At 41.0% G+C, this 21374-nt stretch overlaps 1 protein-coding gene across 3 annotated transcripts in view; it reads right to left on the reverse strand.

Moving 5' to 3' along the window:
* The window catches only part of CUX1 (cut like homeobox 1), a 1097219-nt gene that overhangs the window by 964815 nt on the left and 111030 nt on the right, over window positions 1-21374 (reverse strand). For all 3 annotated transcript variants that reach the window (XM_085649842.1, XM_085649843.1, XM_085649841.1), the window contains exon 2: window positions 6786-6896. In XM_085649842.1, the coding sequence (XP_085505968.1) occupies window positions 6786-6896 (111 nt within the window). The remainder of the gene's footprint in view (window positions 1-6785; window positions 6897-21374) is intronic.

The following is a 21374-nucleotide window of genomic DNA, read 5'->3' on the forward strand; positions in this document are numbered from 1 at the left end:
AATTACAGGTAAGTAGCTCATTTTATTCTCCAGTATTGGATTATTCACAGATACACATGCTTGAACAGAACAGAAATCAGTTATTGTAGGTAAACATTTTAGTAATATAAGTAAGCCTTGGGGTGGTGGGAAACAGTCTATTACATATCAGTCCAAACATTGCGTAAATACTCCATATGTGATCAAACAAACATGCAGTATACAACAATATCATATGCATCTGAATAGACATATTAATAATCACCTACACTTACAGAGGCTCCACTTATTGGAACAGATGACGCAACATTGCCTGTTCTACAGCTGCATCACTGCGCTGTGCCGATTACAGGCAGTAGGGATGCATGAACATGTGGCTGCCACATTGCAGCACGACATATCTTATTGGCGGGACGCCTGCAAACAGAACAGCCAAAGTGGACACTACCCTCGTTGAGTGCACCTACGCCTTGAGTGGTTTGCCAGCTTTCGAGTGGCAAAACTGAATGGTAGTAGAAATCCATCTTGCGATGGTTGCTTTCATGACCACAGTACCTTGTTGAGATTGTCCATAAGAGATCAACATTTCATCAGATTGTTAAAGCTGTTTAGTACGATGTAGATAGAAATTAAGACATCGTTTAATGTCCAATGTATGGATAGACCTTTCAGCCGAAGATGCCAGATTTGGGGGAAACAGTACGTAGTATGATAGGTTTATTGAGATGAAATTGCAAAGAAATTTTCAAGCACAAGTGAGAGAAGCTGTTTAGTACAATGTAGATAGAATTTAAGACATCGTTTAATGTCCACTGTATGGATAGACCTTTCAGCCGAAGGTGCCAGATTTGGAGAAAAAGTACGTAGTACGATATGTTCATTGAGATGAAATTGCAAAGAAACCTTGGGGATACATTTTGGGTTTGTTCTGATAAGCACATAACTATCAGTAAAACGCAAGAAATGTTCCTGTGTTGGGATAGCAGCTATCTCCCCGACTCTTTTAGCAAAGTGGGAGACAACAGTAGAGCGACCTTCCACATGGGAAATTCAAGTTCTGCTTTATGAATGGGTTCAAATGAAGGTTTTCATAAGTTGAGAGAACCACATTGAGATGCAATCCTGGGGGAGGAGCTCGCACTGGAGGAAAGCTCTGAACAACCACTTCATCAACTGTTTGATTATTGTTGTGGAACAAAGAGAGAATGTGTGGAGCGTCGGCACCCTAACATTGCAGCACGGTGAACCTTAACAGACGCATGTACCAATCTTGATCTGGCTAGCAACAGGAGGTAAGGCAGAATCTGCTCAGGTGAAGCTTCCAATGAATGCAGATTAGATGGTTGACACTATGAACGGAATCTTTTCCATGGATGTCTTGTTTGTGGCTTCCTCTCTTGCTTTAGATAGAATCTCTCTACAGCCCTAAGGGATATCCAAGTCTCTGAAATCGTAGAATTCAGGAGCGATACATGAAGTGGAGAGAGGGTGGTTCAGAGTGTAGGATCTGTCCCTTGTCCCTCATTAGCAGCTTCTGTGTTGACGGTAGGCGAATAGGATTGGACTCGGACAGAAGGAGAAGCTACGTAAACCAATTCTGCATGGGATCAGGAAGCAGCGACAATGCTCCAGTTTCATCTTGTTGAGACCCCTCGGTATAAGAGGGAAGAGGGGTAAAAGCATATACATAAATCATGGACAATCTCATCAAAAGAGCATCCCCCCTCAACCCTGGGAGAGGGCGATAACTGGCGTAGAATCGTCATTTGGGGTACTGGTCTTTCGCAAAGAAGTCCAGTGCTGATTTGCCCCACAGTGAGAATTTTGTCCAGTTCAGATTGATCTAGTTCCCACTCATGGCAACCGCTAAGATGTTCCTTACTCCGGACACGTGCTCTGACTTCAGAGATATGCTGTGTTGTAAGCCAACTCCACAGCTCTAGGGCTTCCTGCGACAGTGTTAGCAACCTTGTACTCCCTTGCAGGTGGATATAGAACATGCTGGTCATATTGTCTGTACGTACCAGCACCGAGGTGCCTACTATTTTTGGAAGAAAAGCTTGTAGGGTGAACAAGATCGCTCTCAGCTCCAAGCGGTTGATATGCATTGTTTTATTTTTTTATTTTTAAATGGATACCACTTCCCTTGGATTTGCAGATCCTGCAAGCGGCCGCCCCAGCCCTCTAAAGAGAGAGTAGGTTGTGGTGCTGATGAAGACAGTTACTAAAGCCAAAAAACGTGAGGCCTTTCGAAAGATGAGGTATTTGAGACCACCATGCTAACGCTTCCACCATCTTCGGGGTTACGTTTATCAAGTCTTCGAATTACTCTTCTGAATGGATCAAATCTGCTTGCAGCTCCTCTTACAATGGCTTCCCCTACAGTGATGTCAGCGGGACCAGGTTGATTCCTGAAGAGATCATGCCCAGCAGCACAGCCGCACTGAAACCGACTTTCTTTTGAAAATATTAGAGCCAAATTAGTTAACTTTTGCGGTCTGTCCTGCGAGAAAAAGGCTTGGGTTTTTTTTGCATCCAGGTTGGCTCCTAGAGACATTATCGTCGGTCTTGAAACAATTAAGGATTTGGGAAAATTCACAGCGAGACCCAGACTGTGAAGGTAAGCTTTCATAGCTTTGGACGCTTGCTGTGGTGTTGAAGCTTTCAGCAGCCAGTCGTCTAGGTTTTTCAAAAGTAGCTGCTACTGGGGCCAGACATTTGGTGAATATACAGGGTGCTGGAGATATTTGCAGTGTTTGGGATGTATAGGAAAGTGGAAATATGCATCCTGTAAGTGCAAAGAGGTCATGTACTCTCTGCTGCTTAGCAGGTGCAGGCTGTCAAAGAGTGACCATGGGAAAGGATTGCTTGCGTAAGAATTTGTTTACCTTCCTGAGATCTAGGATGGATCTCTATTCCCAAGTCTTCTTTCTTATAACGAAAAAACAGGAGTAGAATCCCATTCCATTTTGGGAAGGGACATTTTCAATTGCTCCCTTGGCATGGATTATGATGGCTTTCTTTCTCAATAAGTGAAGACGAGGGGGGTCCGCTTCCCATGGAGAATGGTTTGTCTCTGTAGAAACTCCAGGCTATGCCCAAAGGTAACCAGGTCCAATATCCATTTGGCTGGCATTCTCTCTCCAATGGAGGGAGGTAGTTGGCAATATTCACACCCACGAGACTGGAAGAAGTAGATGTAGGTGGCACCTGGCTTAGGGCACTGTTCACGACCGGTGTCTCAACCCTGGTGATGGGGGAGTTGCTTCAGACGAGGGCCTTGTTTGGTATAGGCCACTGCGGTAGGTGACGGTAGGTCACTTGGTAGGCAGGTCCGTATTGGGATTGGAAGGGTCGGTATTGCTCGGAGTGTTGATAACCTCCACTGTAGGTTTCAAAAACTCTTCTAGGAGACCCCTAAAAGAGTAATTTTTTTAAATGGAGGGTGCCCTTGGACCTAGCCGTATCTATGCAGATTTTAATCCTCAATTGCACATCATCTATATGCTTCCCAAAAAGGATTTCCCCGTCGTAGGCCATATCTAAGATCTTAGATTTTACTTCTGGTCTAAAGGATGTGGCATTAACTCAACCTTGGCGTCTCAAGATCTCTGGCCCAGCCAGTTGACAAAAGCCAGTGGAGGTGATGTTTACTGCACAATTTATAATCTCCGGGAAATGCGCTCACCCTTATGCAAGGTTTTTCAGCCTTTTTGTCATCAGGCACTAGGTCGATGAGGCCGCTGATATCGGACCACATCTGCTGATCGTATCGACCCAAGATTGCTAGGGAGTTGGCTGCTCGAATGGAGATGGCAGACAAGACGAAAAACCTTTTGTATGTTGTCTAATCACCTGCCTTCTTTGTCTGGTGGCGTAGAGATGACAGCGGGAGGATTTTTGAAGTGACGTTGCTCCGTTGTGAAATAACAGAATCTGGCTTAGGATGACTAGTGAAGTAAGCGGGGAAATTCTCTGGAGTCTCGTACTTTTTATCTATGCAAGGTGGCACTGTAGCCGGGTTCTTCATTATTTTAACTCCATCCTCCCAGATATAGTCAATGATGGGGATGGCTTGGGCTGACTTCCTGGCTTTTTCTTTGTTGGTCATTGAGAAAACAGTTTGACTGTTTAACGGAAGTTGGGCAGCGGAATCTTGTTGCCGCCCAGTCCATTAAACTATGAAAGCCTCATATGTCCTCTGGGGGAGAATCTGAAGGATGTGCTGGTGGAAGTGATGGAGTGGGAATAAGGTAATCATCTCACTCATCCTGTGAAAGTTGAGGTTCTAGGATCTCTCCTTCTCTTTGATCTTCGGATGATGTTGGGTCATCCTTTGGTGGCACTGCTATATTAGACGCTTGTGTCATCCTGGGCGCGATAGGTGGAAGAATGTGTCTTAGAGTAGCAGAAGAGGTAGATTGAGGTGGTACTACTGGTCACTCCCGAGGGGTTTCAAGGAACCTTTTACTGTAATCTTGCAGCATTGCCTGCAGACCTGGGAATGGCGGCATGGGAACCTGTACCTCATCATACCTGGATTGTGGATGAGCACGATAATTAAAGTGCTCATAATGCCTCCTGGGAGGGGCATAATAACTTTGATAATATTGTTCCTCTTCTTCCATGTTATCTTTATCCTGGTGTTTGACCTCAAGTTCTGATGAGATGTGTGCTGGCCCTAAAGGCCTGTCGTCGTCTGACTCCTGCATGTCTAATAGACAACTTGGGGGTAGAGGTGAAACCTTGCTAGGAGAGGTTACCTTAGGCATTAGAGTTGTCTTTGTCGCCTTTGTAAATTTAATAATCGTCGACGGTCCTGGCGACTATGTTGCCAACGAAGTCGTCAAAGTGAATTTCGGTGTCGGTAGGAATCCTATCGACAGCATCGTTGGCGGTAGCGCTGACATTGATGGTGCCTTAGTGGATAACAGTATGCTCGTCGACAAGATGGGCAGGTCGACTGCTGCCGTTATCTTCACCAACAATGGTCTTGTAGGCGAGACGGTGGTGACCGTCGTCGTCCATACTAGTGGTGATGTTACTGAAGCTGGGCTTTGAGAGGAGTTTTATGCTTCGCCGTTGATGGGTCAGTAGACAAGAAATACAGATGTTCCCCTGTCTTCCCGGATGGAATGCTGGGTTGAGAAGAGGCCGCCTCTGTGGATATCGGTTTTAATTTCTCCTTTGACTGAGGTTCTTTATGATGAGTTTTTAAGGCCTACCTGCTCTCCTCAGATGTCCCCTGGTCAGAGAATCTCGACCTCGTGTGTCCTCACGGACGTATCACTGTATTCCTCAGAAGTGGTAGGTATCTGAGTTTTAGCCTTCTGTAGCCACAGAAGGAGTCTCCCCTTCTTGTCCTTATAGGTCTTGGAGGATAAAGTGTAACATAAGTTGCACTCCTTTACCTGGTGTTGAGGGTAGAGGCAATAAAGGCAGTCTTTATGTGGGTCATCCACATGCAGCCTTTTCTTTCTGCAGGTTTTGCAGGGTCTGAAGAGACATTTCTTGGACTGATAAGACATGGTAGTATTCAGGATACATCTAGACTCTATAGAAGAAAATACTGCGCAGAGCTCAGGAAGACTCCCTTCACACACGACGTGTGGTAGAAAATCCGAGGGACTCAGCCTCTCTTGTTCTAGTGAGTGCTGTCGCCCGATTGGTTATAGTTCAAGTTTGGTCCTTTTATAAAATGGAAATAGATAAGCTATTAAACTGACTGTTCATTGCCATTAAAGCCTATGATAGTGTTATATACTGCTTTACTATGGTACCAAGGAGCTCGCACTTCGACGACGGGGAACGATTCAAGCATGTGAATCTATGAAATATCCAATATTGGAGAACAGAGAGGTCTTATAATTGAGTATATGAAAGGATTAGCCAGTGAGTGAAATTTGGGAAAGGCTTTATTAGAGGAGGCTTTCAAGATTTGCAAGTGATTGTCTTAAGAAAACCTTAAATCTACATTTTGAGATAAATCTCAGTTTTTGTTGAAAAGTCAGTTTATGCAAGAGGTTCTGAAGCTGAACATTACTTGTGCGGTACTACGCTTTGTAGGGCCTTATGCCAAACAGTTATTGGTTTAAAGTGCACCAAACACTAAAAAGAAATACTCATAGACTGCAACTTTCTTATAACACCTAAATGAAGAGCTACAGATAGATGATATAATTTAATAAAATGATCTAATACAGTAGTTCTTAACCTGTGGTCTGGGCAACCCTGGTGGTCCCCGACTGTTTTAAACATTAAAAATTAACAGATTAATATAGTGTGTATAAATAAAGAAGGAAAATGTAAAATTTAATCTTTTTTTAAAAGTCTGTAAACGTGGAGGAATTTGAAATGGGAGGATAAAAATAGAGTTAGTATCCTCCGATTGATTCATGGGAGCAGTGTAAGTGCATCAAACATATTATATAGTATGACCAATAAGTGGTCTCAATTGAATTTAGAAAGGTTTCAACCTTCTCATTAAAATTAAAACTGTGACTTTTTAAAATATTTGTTGGTCAATTAAGTAAAGTATTTAAAAATCTGTGTATTTGTTTGATGAATGCTTCTGTCTATATTTTTTGTTTTGAGGTTCAAATCATTGATAATGCTTAGGCTGAGGTCCCAGGCTTCCAGTAATGGCTTAGTAAGGGTCCCTGGATTCCATATTCCAATAATGATTCAGTGGAGGTCCACAGAAGTCAAAATGTTAAGACACACTGATCTAATATGCAAATGAACAATAGATACAAATATAGTGGTTGCACAACACCCTTTGCTTTCACCAAAACAATTCATCTTACCTCAGGAGTATTTTTCTTAAATTCCCGACTTTGATCAATAAGTTTCTTTCGAGAGTGTTCACTTTCATCTTGCCGGTTAGCCAATAGAGTTGCTGTGGCATCCAGTTCCCTCTGCATAAATTGATATGGAATTTGTTAATGAATAAAAAGGATACTGTGATATATGCAAGGCAGAATAATTACAAAATAATGAGAATAGTGAATGCCATAAGCATCTTTAAATCACACGTTTGCTATTTAAATTTTACATTCCATTCCGTGTTCTCTACCTTTGTTTAGGTAAACTTATGTAGATTGCTTTTGCAAGGACCCTCCAAACACATTTTTTTCAATTACCACTGTGGTTATGTTATTCTTCTACTTCAAACTGCTTATGTTCCCTGTTGGGATTATAATGTTCCGTGCATGTTGCACAGATATGTATTCCTGCCCTGAGTTCTCAACTGCATCTTAAACTGCCATCCTTACTTTTATTTTGGCCCTGGCATCATGTTAATTTAGCATGTGTGCAGAGGTTGAGGCCTGTCCAGGACGTTTCTGATGACACAGAAGGGGTGCACTAAGCATGCTCCTATATATACAGTGGACTACTATAACTGTACTGAGTGCATCATGTAAGGTGGTGGTGGTGGCAGCATACTAGGTTTTGTGATGTATACCTTGACCAGACCTTTTTCTCTGTGTCTATGAGAGTATGGTCTACAGGTCCCTCTTTGTGTAAAATTCCACTGCTACGTGAAACTCAGAGCCTAGCACTGACACCTCCTGTGCATGTCAAGTGAGTGTGCGATACATGTATGAAAGTTCAAATTTATGTGTGTGCGAGTCTGATTTCCTGCAAGGGTGAGACAGATGCACTCACTATTGACAGCCAACCAGAGATGTGGAGTCCGTAAGGCAGACTTTTTACACCTCTTTAGGAAGTGACCAGTCATAATTAGTTACTGGATGACAGTAACTGATATTCCTACTGAAGAACAAGAGTGGGAGGTGCTTCTGTAAGCTGAGATACGCTTTCTGGGGCTGATGCCATGCCTAAAAAGGATTAAGTGAGCAGTAAGTTCATTAACCTTGCATTAGTGTCAGCTAAATGGGCTACAGCCATGAATTTGAAAGTGGCTACATCACCTGAAACTGAGTTGTAGGAGAGAGACGGTACAGTGGATATGACTGGAAAGTAGAACACTGAAGATGGAAAGAAGGAGAACCCTAGATTTTTCGGCATGCACGCACGCGCGCACAGGAAATGTGCAATGCAGTGTGTGAACAAACTGTATGGGAATCATGGCTCAATGTCTACTGAGGCTAGAAGGGGTACAAGCCAAGTATCAAGCTATTAAACTATCCAAGTGGAAATGGTTACAAACTGGAAAACAGGACTAAATATCTAAGACTTGTGATTGTTCAAAGAGTTGAAAAGGTTATGTACCGCAAGTCCTGCTTCTGTATCATAGGAATCTTCATTAAAACATATATAACTATCAATGAAGATCCTATAATACAAAAGAAAAGGTTACATACCTGTTATCCTGGTTCTGCTTGGAAGGAATCTTCACTGAGGTCATAAATACAGAATACTCTGCAGCATGGAATTATTCAGCTTTTATGACTACTAATGAAGATCCTACAAAGCAGAAGGTTAGTTTATCAAAAATGTACAGTAAATGCAATTTTCACAGAACAACTTATGGAAATCATTACTGCAAACTCTTCCCCTCATTCCAATGACATATTCCTGGGCGATTTCAATCCCCACTGGGAAAACCCACTGGACAAGCAGGTTAACGCCCTCAAAACCTTCCTTGCAGACCATTCCCTGATCCAAGCTATCTCAAAGTCTACTCACACAAAGGGTGCTACTCTCGACTGGCTCATCTCTAAACAAAATACAATTGAATCGATCTCGATTACCCCTTGTGACTGGTCAGACCATCACATTATCACCATCCAAATTCCCTCCGCTAACAAGAAAACTTTCTCGCAACAAATCAAGCCGAAACAATGAATAAGTGACACAAAAATCATCAACTGGAACAACCGTCCTTCCCACTGTGAGAAGGCTCCTACCCACCCAATAACATGTCAGACGTCAATGACCTCACTGCTCACTATAACTCCACGATGACCAAAGTTTTCGACCAAGCCGCTCCAACAAAACTCAAAAGAATTCCGGACAAAGATAAAAACCCATGGTTCAGCAGAGCCCTGAATGAAGGAGGACGCAAACTCAGATCAACAGAACGGAAATGGAGGCAACATCCCTCCCCCCTCCATCTTAAACTACTCCGGAAAGTCAGAAACTCATACAATAAAAGTATTCTACAATCAAATAAAGACTTCTTCAAATCAGAACTAGAGAATGCCAAAAATAGACCCAAAAAACTCTTCGAAATTCTGAAACAACAAATCGAACAAATTGGCCAAATCCTCACTCTTAACATCGACTTCACAGCTGAGTAGTGAAGAATTTTCCTCATTCTTCGTAGCAAAAACGAATTCCCTCCAACTCGAACTTAGTACGGCGGCAATCAACTCAGCCACCCCAAAGATCATTCAAGCCATTAACCCGGTACAACATAAGCTAACTCTGCCCAAAAATAACTCTCACTGGTCAACTTTCAAATTTTACCTTCTCAATGACATCACCAAAATTCTAGCGACTACCAAACTCAACAACCACTTCAATAACCCCGTCCCGTCAATTTGCCTACCCCACATCTACCATATCATCTCCCCTCTCTGGACCAAAATCATCAATGCCTCGCTAACACAAGGTCACATACCGGACTGCCTGATAAATTGGCCAAGTAACCCTTATCCTAAAAAAACCGACAGCTAACACCTCCGACCCCAACAACTTTCGACCAATAACCAACATTCCCATGCTAGCAAAGGTCTTGGAAAAATGTGTTCAGCAACAACTGAACCAACACATCACAAACTTCAATCTACTGAACATCCACCAATCTGGTTTCAAACCTGGCCATAGCACAGAAATTGCCATCCTGCACATAGTAGACGACGCCCTCCTAGCTCTTGACCGCAATGAAACCTGCCTACTAGTTCTGCTGGACCTCTCATCAGCCTTCGATACGGTCAATCACGACAAACTTCTAAGAAGACTAGAAAACAGGATGGGTTTATCTGGCAGGGTCCTTCTATGGTTCAAATCCTTTCTGGAAAACAGAACGCAATTGTACATGACCAACAAGATTATTTCTCTCTCCTCACCTAATCTACTAGGAGTACCACAAGGCTCTAACCTATCCCTCATGCTATTCAACTTATATGTCGAACCACTTACCGATCTACTACAACAAGCGAACATCTCCTACAACATGTACGCGGACGACACTCAACTTTACATTAAGATCACCTCCATTGAAGAGATAAAGACAATGAATCTAGCTCTCGAAAAAACCGTCCAATGGTTAACGACCAACTTCCTCAAGCTAAACTCACAAAAAAACTGAATTTCTTATAATCTCCCCCTACAATATCTCCCGGGAAACGAAGGAATTGACCAAAATGATCATTGCTCTGAATTACACGCCAATGTTGGTGGACTCCACAATATCACTTGGAATCACACTGGATAAGTACCTTAACATGCAAACTCACATCAACTTAATGGCTAAAACTGCCTGCTTTCACCTCAGCTATCTCAGAAAAATGAAGGCATTCATCGAGAACCCGGACCTCAAAACTGCAGTTCGGTCCTTAGTCATATCGAGGCTGGAATACGGATGTTCTACCCTCTCAGGGCTTCCCAAAATCTCAACCGCCCCCCTAAAAGCCTGTTTCAACACCGCAGCAAGACTCATAACAGGATCTATTAAATTTGACCACATATCACCACAGCTGAAGGCACTCAACTGGCTACCCTATGAAGCTCGTATTCACTTAAAGATGGCTTGCATCACTCACAAGGCGTTCCACCACAACACCCCCCAATAATAACAAGCCCAAAAACTTACCTTATCTGGAGAAGCGCAGATAATCTACTCCAGAAACCCTCGCGGTTCAACAAGGCTAAAACCTCCAACAGAACATTCTCTGGACCGGCGCCAAGAATTTGGAACTCTTTAAAACGGAAGCAAAATTATTCTTGATGAGCAAATTCCTCCCTAAAATCCGCACAAACACCACACCAGCTTACTACCTCAAACTTGCCTACACTCTCCGTCCACTGATATTTCGAAGCTAAGACTTGCACAATCTCGAATTGATTCTTATTGCTCAGAACAATTCTCTATTCTACTTTTATCCCCCGTACTCTGTTATTCTATGTTGTTACTTTGTATGCTAGGTTTTTGTATGCCATGTTTTTTACTAAATAGGCTATTCACACCTTGCTCACTTTGTAAAGCGTCCTGATACCCTACCTTGGGTCTGGTTCGCGCTATAGAAAACTCTAAAAATAAAAAAATTCAGTGGAAGAAATGATGTGACATTTCATCTGTGAAGAACATAAGATCTGACTTGTTGCAAAGGAGATACTGCAATAAAAATTTCTATAGATGCATTGCCTTATGAATAAGATAAATTGATGATTTATTTCTGATCTGGAATGGCAAGAAAGAGGAATTCATGAACTACTTTCATCAACTGAACCAAAATCAAATAGGCTAATCCTTTACTTGCTCAACCAGTAGAACAAAAATAAACTTTCTAGATACAACTGTATACATAGACCAGGGACAAATACACACCACGCTATACAGAAAGAAAACCGCAACAAACAGGATCTTACACGCCACAAGTTTCCACCCCAAGCCACTTCTTAAAAGCATGCCATATGGAGAATTCGTGAGAAATTGTTCCAAAGATGAAGACACAATAAACAACAAAGTGGCAAGTGTGCTATCAGGATGAAGAACAGGGGATACAGACTAAGAGATCTGAACAAAAGTATCACCAAGGTTGAACAATCAACATACACTGACATTCTAATGACCAATAACGAAAAAGAAAAAGCACAAGAGAAAGAATATCACCCAGAAATTGTGTCAACAGAAACAGCACCTAGGCTAATCCTGACATACAGCAAAGAGAATCCGAAAATAATCAAAATCATACAGAAATATTGGCATCTATTAACACCAGACCAAGATATTGAGCAAACTATAGGTATCGGACCCCAAGTAACATACCGAAAAGTAGCTTCTCTTAAGGATAGGATCGTGCGGAGTCACTTCCAATCAAAACCACAAACGAATTGGCTGGCCCAACAACAACTAGGGTTCAAGAAATGCAACAATTGCAAAGCCTGTAAAATTGCCACAAACAAAAGAGAAAAAACAGACACAGAAGGTGGAATCATCAAAATAAATCATAAAATCACATGTACAACTCAGTTTGTGGTTTACATTATACAATGTGCATGTTGATTAAAGTATATTGGAAGCACTACTTGCATGCTTAAGAAACACATTCTGGAGCACATAAGAGCTGTAAAGAATAAAGATACTAAGTACGCGACAGCCAAACATCTAGCAGCATGTCAAAACAATTGGAGAAAAATTGAATATTTAGGTCTGGACACCATTCCTCCAAATGAAAGCGAAGGGGACCAAAAAAGAAAGTTGAGACAATTAGAGTCGAAATATATCATCACGTTACATACAAGGACTCCCAAAGGCCTTAATAATGATGAGGAAATGTACATTCATCTATAAACAACAAATATGTAGGAACATTCAATCTCTCATCAAAAGCCATCGTAGGTAACCTCTCACCAAAAGTCATCACAAGTAATACAGCGTGCCGATGAAATTAACAATTAAAACTATGTGCAACAAGAGAATGGACACTAATCCGGTGACTTACACCTTAAAAGGGGCAAAAACGTGGTGACTAAAATGAACTACGGTCAGGTACTAGACCATGTGTTCACAAGTAACAAAAGGATCAAGGATACAATATCCGGACGGTATCATCATAAATATACCACATGTCTTACACTGTGTACATATCTAAATACATGCAAATACTAGCAATATGATAAGACATACGAATGTCCTATAATATGTACACAACGCAAATTGCACAAATGTACTTCACATTGTATAAGTATAATTGAAAACAAAATACACAAGGACAATGCAAATTTATGTGATCCTAACATAATGCAATTGTATATAAGAACTGTGTTCTCTCTCTGTGAGGGAAATGTGTATAAAAACCACAACTCCCAGAATGCAATGGGATGGTTTTTAACAGGAAGTACTATAAAACAGGATGTGAAAGTAGTGTCTCCCAACCGTGACAAAGAACGAGCTGGCCGAAACGCGTCAGTTTTGACAGCCTTGCTCTGTTTTAAAATAAACATCAATTGAGTAGGAGGATTCCTGTGTGCGGCTAAAGTTTGTTTGAGAAAACAAAATACATACATATATATATTCACTTAAAAAAACATAGGTTTCACACATGTTATAGTTAGGTGGATATTTCACTCTAAAAAAAACAATGAAATTCCACCGTTATAGTTAGTTCAGATAACTATAACTCGCGCGCCCGCAATCCTCTGCTCATGACGTCACATATTATATCACTCATGACATGGTTAGTGGCATCACTCTTGACATCACTGATGAAATCATCGTTGTGATAGAGTGGCGGTCGCGCGAGTTATAGTTATCTGAACTAACTATAACGGTGGAATTTCATTGGTTTTTTACGAGTGAAATATCCACCTAACTATAACATGTGTGAAACCTATGGTTTTTTAAGTGAATTTGCAAGGCTTTTTAAATGCTAATTCCCAACTATAACGTGTGTGAAACCTATGGTTTTTTCAGTGAATTTGTATGGTTTTTTAAATGCTAAGTTATGTATGTATTATTATTTTTTTTATATATTTTTTTTTAATGGTTTTTCACTGTGCGCGCACAGTGCGCGCACCCCCGCGATTTAAAAAAAAAAAATTAAATGTTTTTTTCTGCCTTCGGGGTCCTTCAGGGACCCCCTGACAAAGGCTAGGGGGTCAGGAACTTTCTACCCTGCCCCCTTTTCACGTTCGCCACCTTCCTTTTCCACTCTCGCACTGAAAACAAACAAAATGGCGGCTGACCCTTCCTGATTTCGACCGATTCGAACGTTGACTGACAACCAATCAGAATTACGCTTGCGCACGTTAGGGTGCGCGCACGTTTGGGTGCGCGGCTATAGGTATGTATGTGCTTTTAACTGCAATTTTCTCAGGAACTACTGAACAGATTGACTCCATATATGCAAAAGGCACATCCCTGACCTGAGGACTACCTCTCTGCCAAATTTCAAGTAATTCTGTTCAGCCGTTCGGGCTGTACCTTCGACTAAAGGTCCTTCGGGAAAATGCATGAGGAAAACGCGTTTTGGGACCCCCCTTTTTTCTCGGCCCCCGCTAGACGAATCCCCTCGAGACTTTCTGGGTAGGAGCTGAGCGGAGCGCCCCATTAGTTTTGAAAATTTTGCGAAGATTCGTCAACCGGCGCCAAAGTTATTCAAAATAGAATTTTGAGATTTCTTATGGAAACACGGTCCTAACTAGAACTATCTACTGGCGACCGCCAGTAGATAATATACACACACATATATATATATATATATATATATATACATACACACACACACACACACACACACACACACACACACACACACACACACACACACACACACACACATATATATATATACACACACACACACTTTTATAACATAGTGGCAGACGCGAATGAGCAGTGATATAAAAGTCAGAATTTCCATAGGAGGAGCATTGCTTTACTAATAATTTTGGCGCAGTTTGAGGACTCTTCACAAAACTTTCTCAAAAAAAGCTTATCTAGGTCATCTCATTTCTGGAACGTTTCGAGGTGATCCGTCAAGAAGTGGCTCAGAAAAATGTGGGTCTCTTAACATGTTTTCCCCATGCAATTTCTCACAGATAAGATACAGGAAATAAACGGCTGAACAGAATTAGGCCATATTTGGCTTCCATATAGATCTTTACTCAAAAAGCGTGCGTTTTGTGACTAGGTGCAAATCTGTTCAGTAGTTTTTCAGAAAAAAAAGATGAACAAATTTAGAGATATCTAGCCCCAGGACTTCTATAGTATCGAATCCAAGCATTCTGATAGGCCAAAGGGACTTTTTTTTTTCCCCTGCCGGCCAGCCAAGTCCCGCAAGAGCAAGCACTCCAATTGCGTTGCCGCAACATTAAAAGAAATGTTGTAGCCATTATTACAGGACTCAGGAACACTGTCCCTAGGTCCTCCCAAATACAAATGTAAAAAAAATAGAAGGGGTCAAGGTAGGGATACCTTGAGCTTCGATTATTTTTTTGGGACACCATGCTCCTGTGGTATTCTGGCAGGAGTCAGCACAACCCACTTGTGCTGCCATGGGACCAACCAAAATAAAATAAAACAATAACAAACATAAGTGGAGTGATGGGTCATTGGGGTGTTGCCCACCAGTGAGTGATTGGGCGCAGCAGGACCTAGCTACAGACAAGGCCCTTCAGCCAACTTCTCTCCACACACTGGAAAACACTATGTTGCGTGGAGGTTGGCCACAGATGGGTAGTTAAGATATTAGTTTATGTTGAAAAAAAATTATTGAAATTCACTGGGAAAAAACAAAGGTTAAAGTGGAGTTAAAAGTAAGCAAGTTAGTAAAATTTTAGCTTATATTAAAAAAAAACCTTAGAAATTCACTGAAAAAAAATCAAAGGTTAACTTGCGCCACAACGATGCACTGCTTAAGACCTCCCATACTACATCACTGATGACATCAGAAATCCATGGCGGTGCAAGTTACACTTAGGACAATTATGTATATTTGGTGGATTCAGTGATTTTTTATTTTTTTGTTTTTAAATGATAGTTTTCTTTTTTTTTTTATTATTAGAAGACCTACATAGAACTCCACTTTAACCTTTGTTTTTGCAGTAAATAAAAAAACACACACACACACACACACACACACACACACACACACACACACGTATGTATATATGTTGTTTTCCAGTGACTCCCTGGACACTCTGTGCCCGAAAGACTCACAGCTAGATAAAAATATGTGCTCCTAACTCCACCACTGTCAAGTTCTTAGTTTTCTTGTGAATAATGCTCTTAAGTGAGGCTCCCCTTGTTGTCTAGATTAAACAACCTTCACATCCCAGGAGGCCGGCAATGGTCTCCTCTATGTATTGGGGGATGCATCTCTCACTCCCAATGAGTGAGGTAGACTATCTCTGAAGCCAACAGCTGCCATCCTGGTGACAATACTTCTCTATATAGCTCCTGTACGCATGAACAACCATTTCCCACTATGCGATTGTCCTTTGCCTTCGATGTGGCATTCTCTTACACACTCTGTGGGCTTATGCCCTCAATTGGAGTGCCTTCAATCCCAGCGTGCATTCCATTTTGGGCCAGGCTGTGGTCCTCTTCTTGCCATGTTGTGCAGAACAACTTGCAACCCATTTCATATAGAACAGCCTCCTTTATCTTGCTCCATCCCATCCCACCTCATGGCTTTCCCATCCTCAGTGGCCTCTCTGGGTCAAAATGTTCCAACACCTTCAGAAGTGTGTAAAGAATAAAACAATTCTCAAAAACATAATTCATCATAACAGCTACTATTTACATAAATAATAAAATCTAACAAGATTTTTGTTCACTATATAGAAAGCTAACATTCCAAGATGGCTACTTTACTTGCTGTACTAAACCAGTCAATTGCTTGGGCAGCATTAATCAGAGTGCAAAACTGTAAGTGTCTCCAGATTACTCCATTGTATGCGGAGCCATCAACTACAATAGACAATTTTGGTAAATGCAGAAGAGGGAGAGCCTTCTTTAGAACTATAGAAATACATTTTTGCACAAGCCCAACATGAAAAAAGCTTCCTTCAGTGGGACATTATTCCATCTATTTATGAGGAGCAGATGGAAGGAGGTGAGCTAGATGATGGTTCTCCAAAGTCAGTCCTAGGGGGCTGGACATGCCAGATTTTTAAGATAAATACATTTATCTAAATGTGGATATGCTTAAACTCCTGGCGGGCATGGACCCAGTCCGCCAGGACAGACTTTGGAGAACCCTGGTCTAACTCATCTCCTTCCACCTGCTCCTCATAAATGGAAAGCCTAGACAAAAAGTCAGCTCTAACATTTTTGCACTGGGCATGTGGACTACATCAAAAAGATACTGTAATAACCTAGTTGACAGACTAGAAACTCTGGGGGTATGACCCCTTACGTTTCCTCCACTGAAAATGTAAATGGGAGCCTTGTAAACAGACTGACCCAGAAACCTCCTTCCGCACACGTAACTTTCAAAGTTCAAGATAGCCACCCAGCACACTAACTATTCTTTTTCAATGACAAAGTTACGAAGCTCTGCCTCTTTTAACCTGTAACGCATACCCAGTAGTAAATTCCTCATCTGTCCACAGGTCATTAAGAACCGCTCCCAAGCCAAAACTGTTAGCATCAACTGTGATGGAGCATTGCGGGCTTGGACAGAACTCTTTAAGAGTTTAAAAACTGATCACCTGAGTCTTGATACAGTTAAAAGTCTACTAATATTCCAGATCCCACATGCATGGAACTTTTTCCTTCAGCATATTAGTCGATAGTCTCGTAAACGTGGCATAATCAGGAATAAAATGGAAGTAGAACTCCCACTGTCCCACAAAAGGATATCGAACCACGCTTGTCAACAGGAAACAAAGCATCCTCCACAGCTTTGACCAAACCGATCTAGGTTGAACGCCATTATCAGATATAACATGGCCAATATATATTCGTTCTCTGGTGGCAAGAACTTACACTTTTCCCTTTCGAAAAGAAATCCAGGCTCTTGCAGATTAAATAGTAACTGACCAAGAATATGATCATGCTCTTCCCTCTGAGAAGCAAAAACCAACACATCATCTTGAAATACAGACACACTGTGTACATTCTTAATAATTTGGAATATAATACACTAACAACGAAGCTAACATGACAAGCATTTGGGAGAACTGGAAGGTTCCCACAGGGGAGATAAAAGCAGTATGATAGGCAGACGCCAAGTCAAACTTGGTAAACCACTTTTCTCCATTTAGCATGACCACCATTTATGTGAATTTGGGGAGAGTGCACAAGTCGACTCAGATCTCTCTAGTCAAACTATGGAGATCACCCGAAAATACCCCGGGGACATCCTCCATAAATCTTCATTCTTGATAACCATGATTTTCTCCTTCATCGCCGGTCTCCGGATACTGTAAAACAGATCTTGGTGGAACCATCATAGAAAACATTAGGGCCTTTACCCGTGGCACCAATTTTGCAGCTCATTCTCCTCCCTCCAACATATCCTCAAACTATCCCACCAACTCAACTTTTCACCTGTCATCCGATACCAGTGAACTATCAGACAGTTTAAATGTTTATCCCATATGTTTGGTGAAACAATTACTAGTAATTGTGGTGATCCTGGTTACTGAATGACCCATCAAATGTAAGACTTTATTACCAACTTAGACATCCACCCAAGGATCCACAAAGTGAAGAAAGTCTCCAACAAGTCGATCAGGAGCTACCAGTAGCTAAGGCATCACTTTAAAACACAATAAAACGTTTTCTGTGGGCCTAGGAATCTAAACATGCTCAAAGACTTCTGAAAAATCGTTTTTTTTGTTTTTCTTTCATATTCTTTCGCTACTTTTTTCCTTTTTCTCTGTTTCTTTATTTTATTTTCTCTTTTCCACCTTTCTCTGGTTCGTTAGATCTTTTTCTGCTTCCATTCGATCACTCTTGTCCATTTTTCTTTTTTCTTCCCACTTACTTTCCACTCCTTTCTTCTTTCATTCTCAATTTATTTATTCTTCCTTTCCAATGTCTTGCTGTCTTTCGTATGCTTCCTCCCTCTCCTTTCAATCTTCCTCACATTTCATTTTCTATTACGCTCTTCCTTTTTATTTCTTACTCTCCTTTTTGCTTACTTTCTTTTTCTTTCCTTTCTCTTCCATCCTTCATTTCTTTCTTTTCTTTCACCCTATATTTTACAGGGTGCCTGGCTTTTTATAGCTATCTCTGCATGGATTCTTTTGTGTGTGATAATTGTCTTACTGCTGTACAGTGCAGTAGTCACTGCCTAGATAGGCTTCCGTGTAGATACCTATGAAGTTTGTGTGGACCTCGCAATATCGATTACAGCTAATGGTGCTTTGTGGCCTCACTCTCAAACTGAGAAGTCATCTTGTCTATTGCATGACAATAAGAACACAAGTCTAAATGAAACTCTCGCCTCTCAGTGCAATTCATAAACAGATACAATTGATCATTGGGGGCCCCACAAGTTAGTATTTGCTTTAGAGTTAATGGTGCATTAATGCTATATGTTAATTGCAACAACAGTTCTGGGTTTTGACTTAAATGGCAGCAAGGCCAAGTCTACTAATCATAAGTACCTAACAATATGCCAATGCTGCAAATGGCTTTGGCCAACTCTTTTATCGTGTGTATTGACTGAAACAATCACACTTTCGACTACTTTTTTAGTCAGATTTAATCAGACCTTGGTAATTTAATTACATTGCATTTACATTTTTTTAAAAACCTGAGAGAACCCCACTGAGACGCGGGATTTTCGTTTCATTCAGTGTGACGAACGCAATTGGCAACTTTGAAGCCATCTTAACACACGAACTGTAACAGAATAATTTGTATTGAGGCGACTGACGTAATTGGAACCGAGATATCGGATATTCTGCACCTCGACGGACACCTAAAAGTTGAGGTAGACGTTTAGTTCATCTAATCCCCCTGCGAGGCACAGACTGCATTCAATCTGCAGCGCACAATGGTCCTGAAGAGGATCCCAGCAAGAAAAGGGTTCCGAAACGCGTAGACCTTACTAGTTAAGGCCAACCAATCGAGAAAAAAAGATTTTGATAAAGAACAAAGAGTTTAAAAATACGACTATACGTTTTTTATGGTGGCCTACACGCGTCATTGACACGTTTCCATTGAGTTGTATATAATGAACAGTATGAATGAGTGTGAGTGGGTATGAATGCTGTAAAGAGTGGAATATTAATGTGAAGTTGTTTATTTCGAAGGTTTTGTTTTTTGGTTTTTTCTTAGAGGTGTCCAAACATTTAAAATATGGTTGCATATATTCAAAAAAAGTAATGTGTACACCACGGTGTGGTTTATGACTATGAAATATTAGAGGTTTTTAAAAAAATGTAAATGCAATGTAATTAAATTACCAATGTCTGATTAAATCTGACTAAAAAAGTAGTCGAAAGTGTGATTGTTTCAGTCAATACACACGATAAAAGAGTTGGCCAAAGCCATTTGCAGCATTGGCATATTGTTAGGTACTTATGATATGTTAATTGCAGCAGGATACTCTAGGGTCAGTGGTTAGGTTATGTGGACTCTCTGTACCCTTATCGAACACCCTTATATTAGGAAGTAGCGAAAGGTGGTTTTCAATTACCAGAACTAGCTCACTGCCGAAAAGGTTGGAGACCCCAGGTCAAGGGTATTCCCTTTCCTCACATTATCTTCACTCACTACAAGCTCTCACAAATCCTCATGAACTTGCTCTAACCCTCAGACACAAATCTACTTCATGCCCACCAGGTTTTGTACTCTGCCTTATCTTGGCAATATGCCCCTAGACAGGAATGTTTTTCCAGTTATTGTCTGTTTGGAAGCCAGATCTAACGCATGCACAGTTGTCTAAAATTGCCTCGGTTTTATCCCGTTTTTTTTGTAATCTATCACCCCTTTGCCTAACAACACACACAGGCTCACAATGACCATCATCCAGTTTCCTTGCTGATTTCAAGAAGCGTCTGTTTTTAGCAGTTTTGATTGTCTCATCCAATAGAATTTTCTATCACCAGCAGCATCTCTTGGGTGTTTTTATCCATACAAAGGCTTATAAACTGGTCACAGACAACTTAGAGAAGTTTTCAAATTGGCATTCGGTTTTTATTCTTCGCTAGATAGCCCTACATACTTAAATCTTCACTAGTTCTTTGAAGCCTCTCTAAAAACTTGAGTCTCAAACTACACCACTATTCTGAATATCCACCAGGATCTCGAGTTTATTTACAACCTTTTGATACTTGTCAAAAACTTCTCCTTCTTGTAAACCAATTGGGGTAAATATTTGAAGATAGGCCTATATTTGAAACCCAACAAATGGGAAGAAGATATTTATTTCCTCGCAGGTCTGAACTTCAATGCTCCTAAGGCCCCAGAATATGTTTCAATAGCACTGAAGTCAGACAATGGCCCTAAAAAGTATTTATTAGATCCTTAACTCTCTGGGAAAAGAGAAGAATCAATTCCACAGAGTGGAATCGTCATTACAATTTGAAATGTTTACTGTTGCCCTCAGGAAGAACCTAGAACACTTACATTTTTTGTGGCATTATTTGAAACTAGGTAGCATTTGTAAGTAAGATGTGTAGCATGATCTAATGTTAAAAACTGCACCCTATGCTGACACAAAAGCATTACAACTGTTAACAAAAGCTCTTACCCACTGTGAATGAATGAAGGCAATAGAATTTCTAAAGCATGACAATTG

This window comes from Triturus cristatus, chromosome 3_2, assembly GCF_964204655.1.
Source record: "Triturus cristatus chromosome 3_2, aTriCri1.1, whole genome shotgun sequence".
In the NCBI taxonomy this organism is placed as follows: domain Eukaryota; kingdom Metazoa; phylum Chordata; class Amphibia; order Caudata; family Salamandridae; genus Triturus; species Triturus cristatus.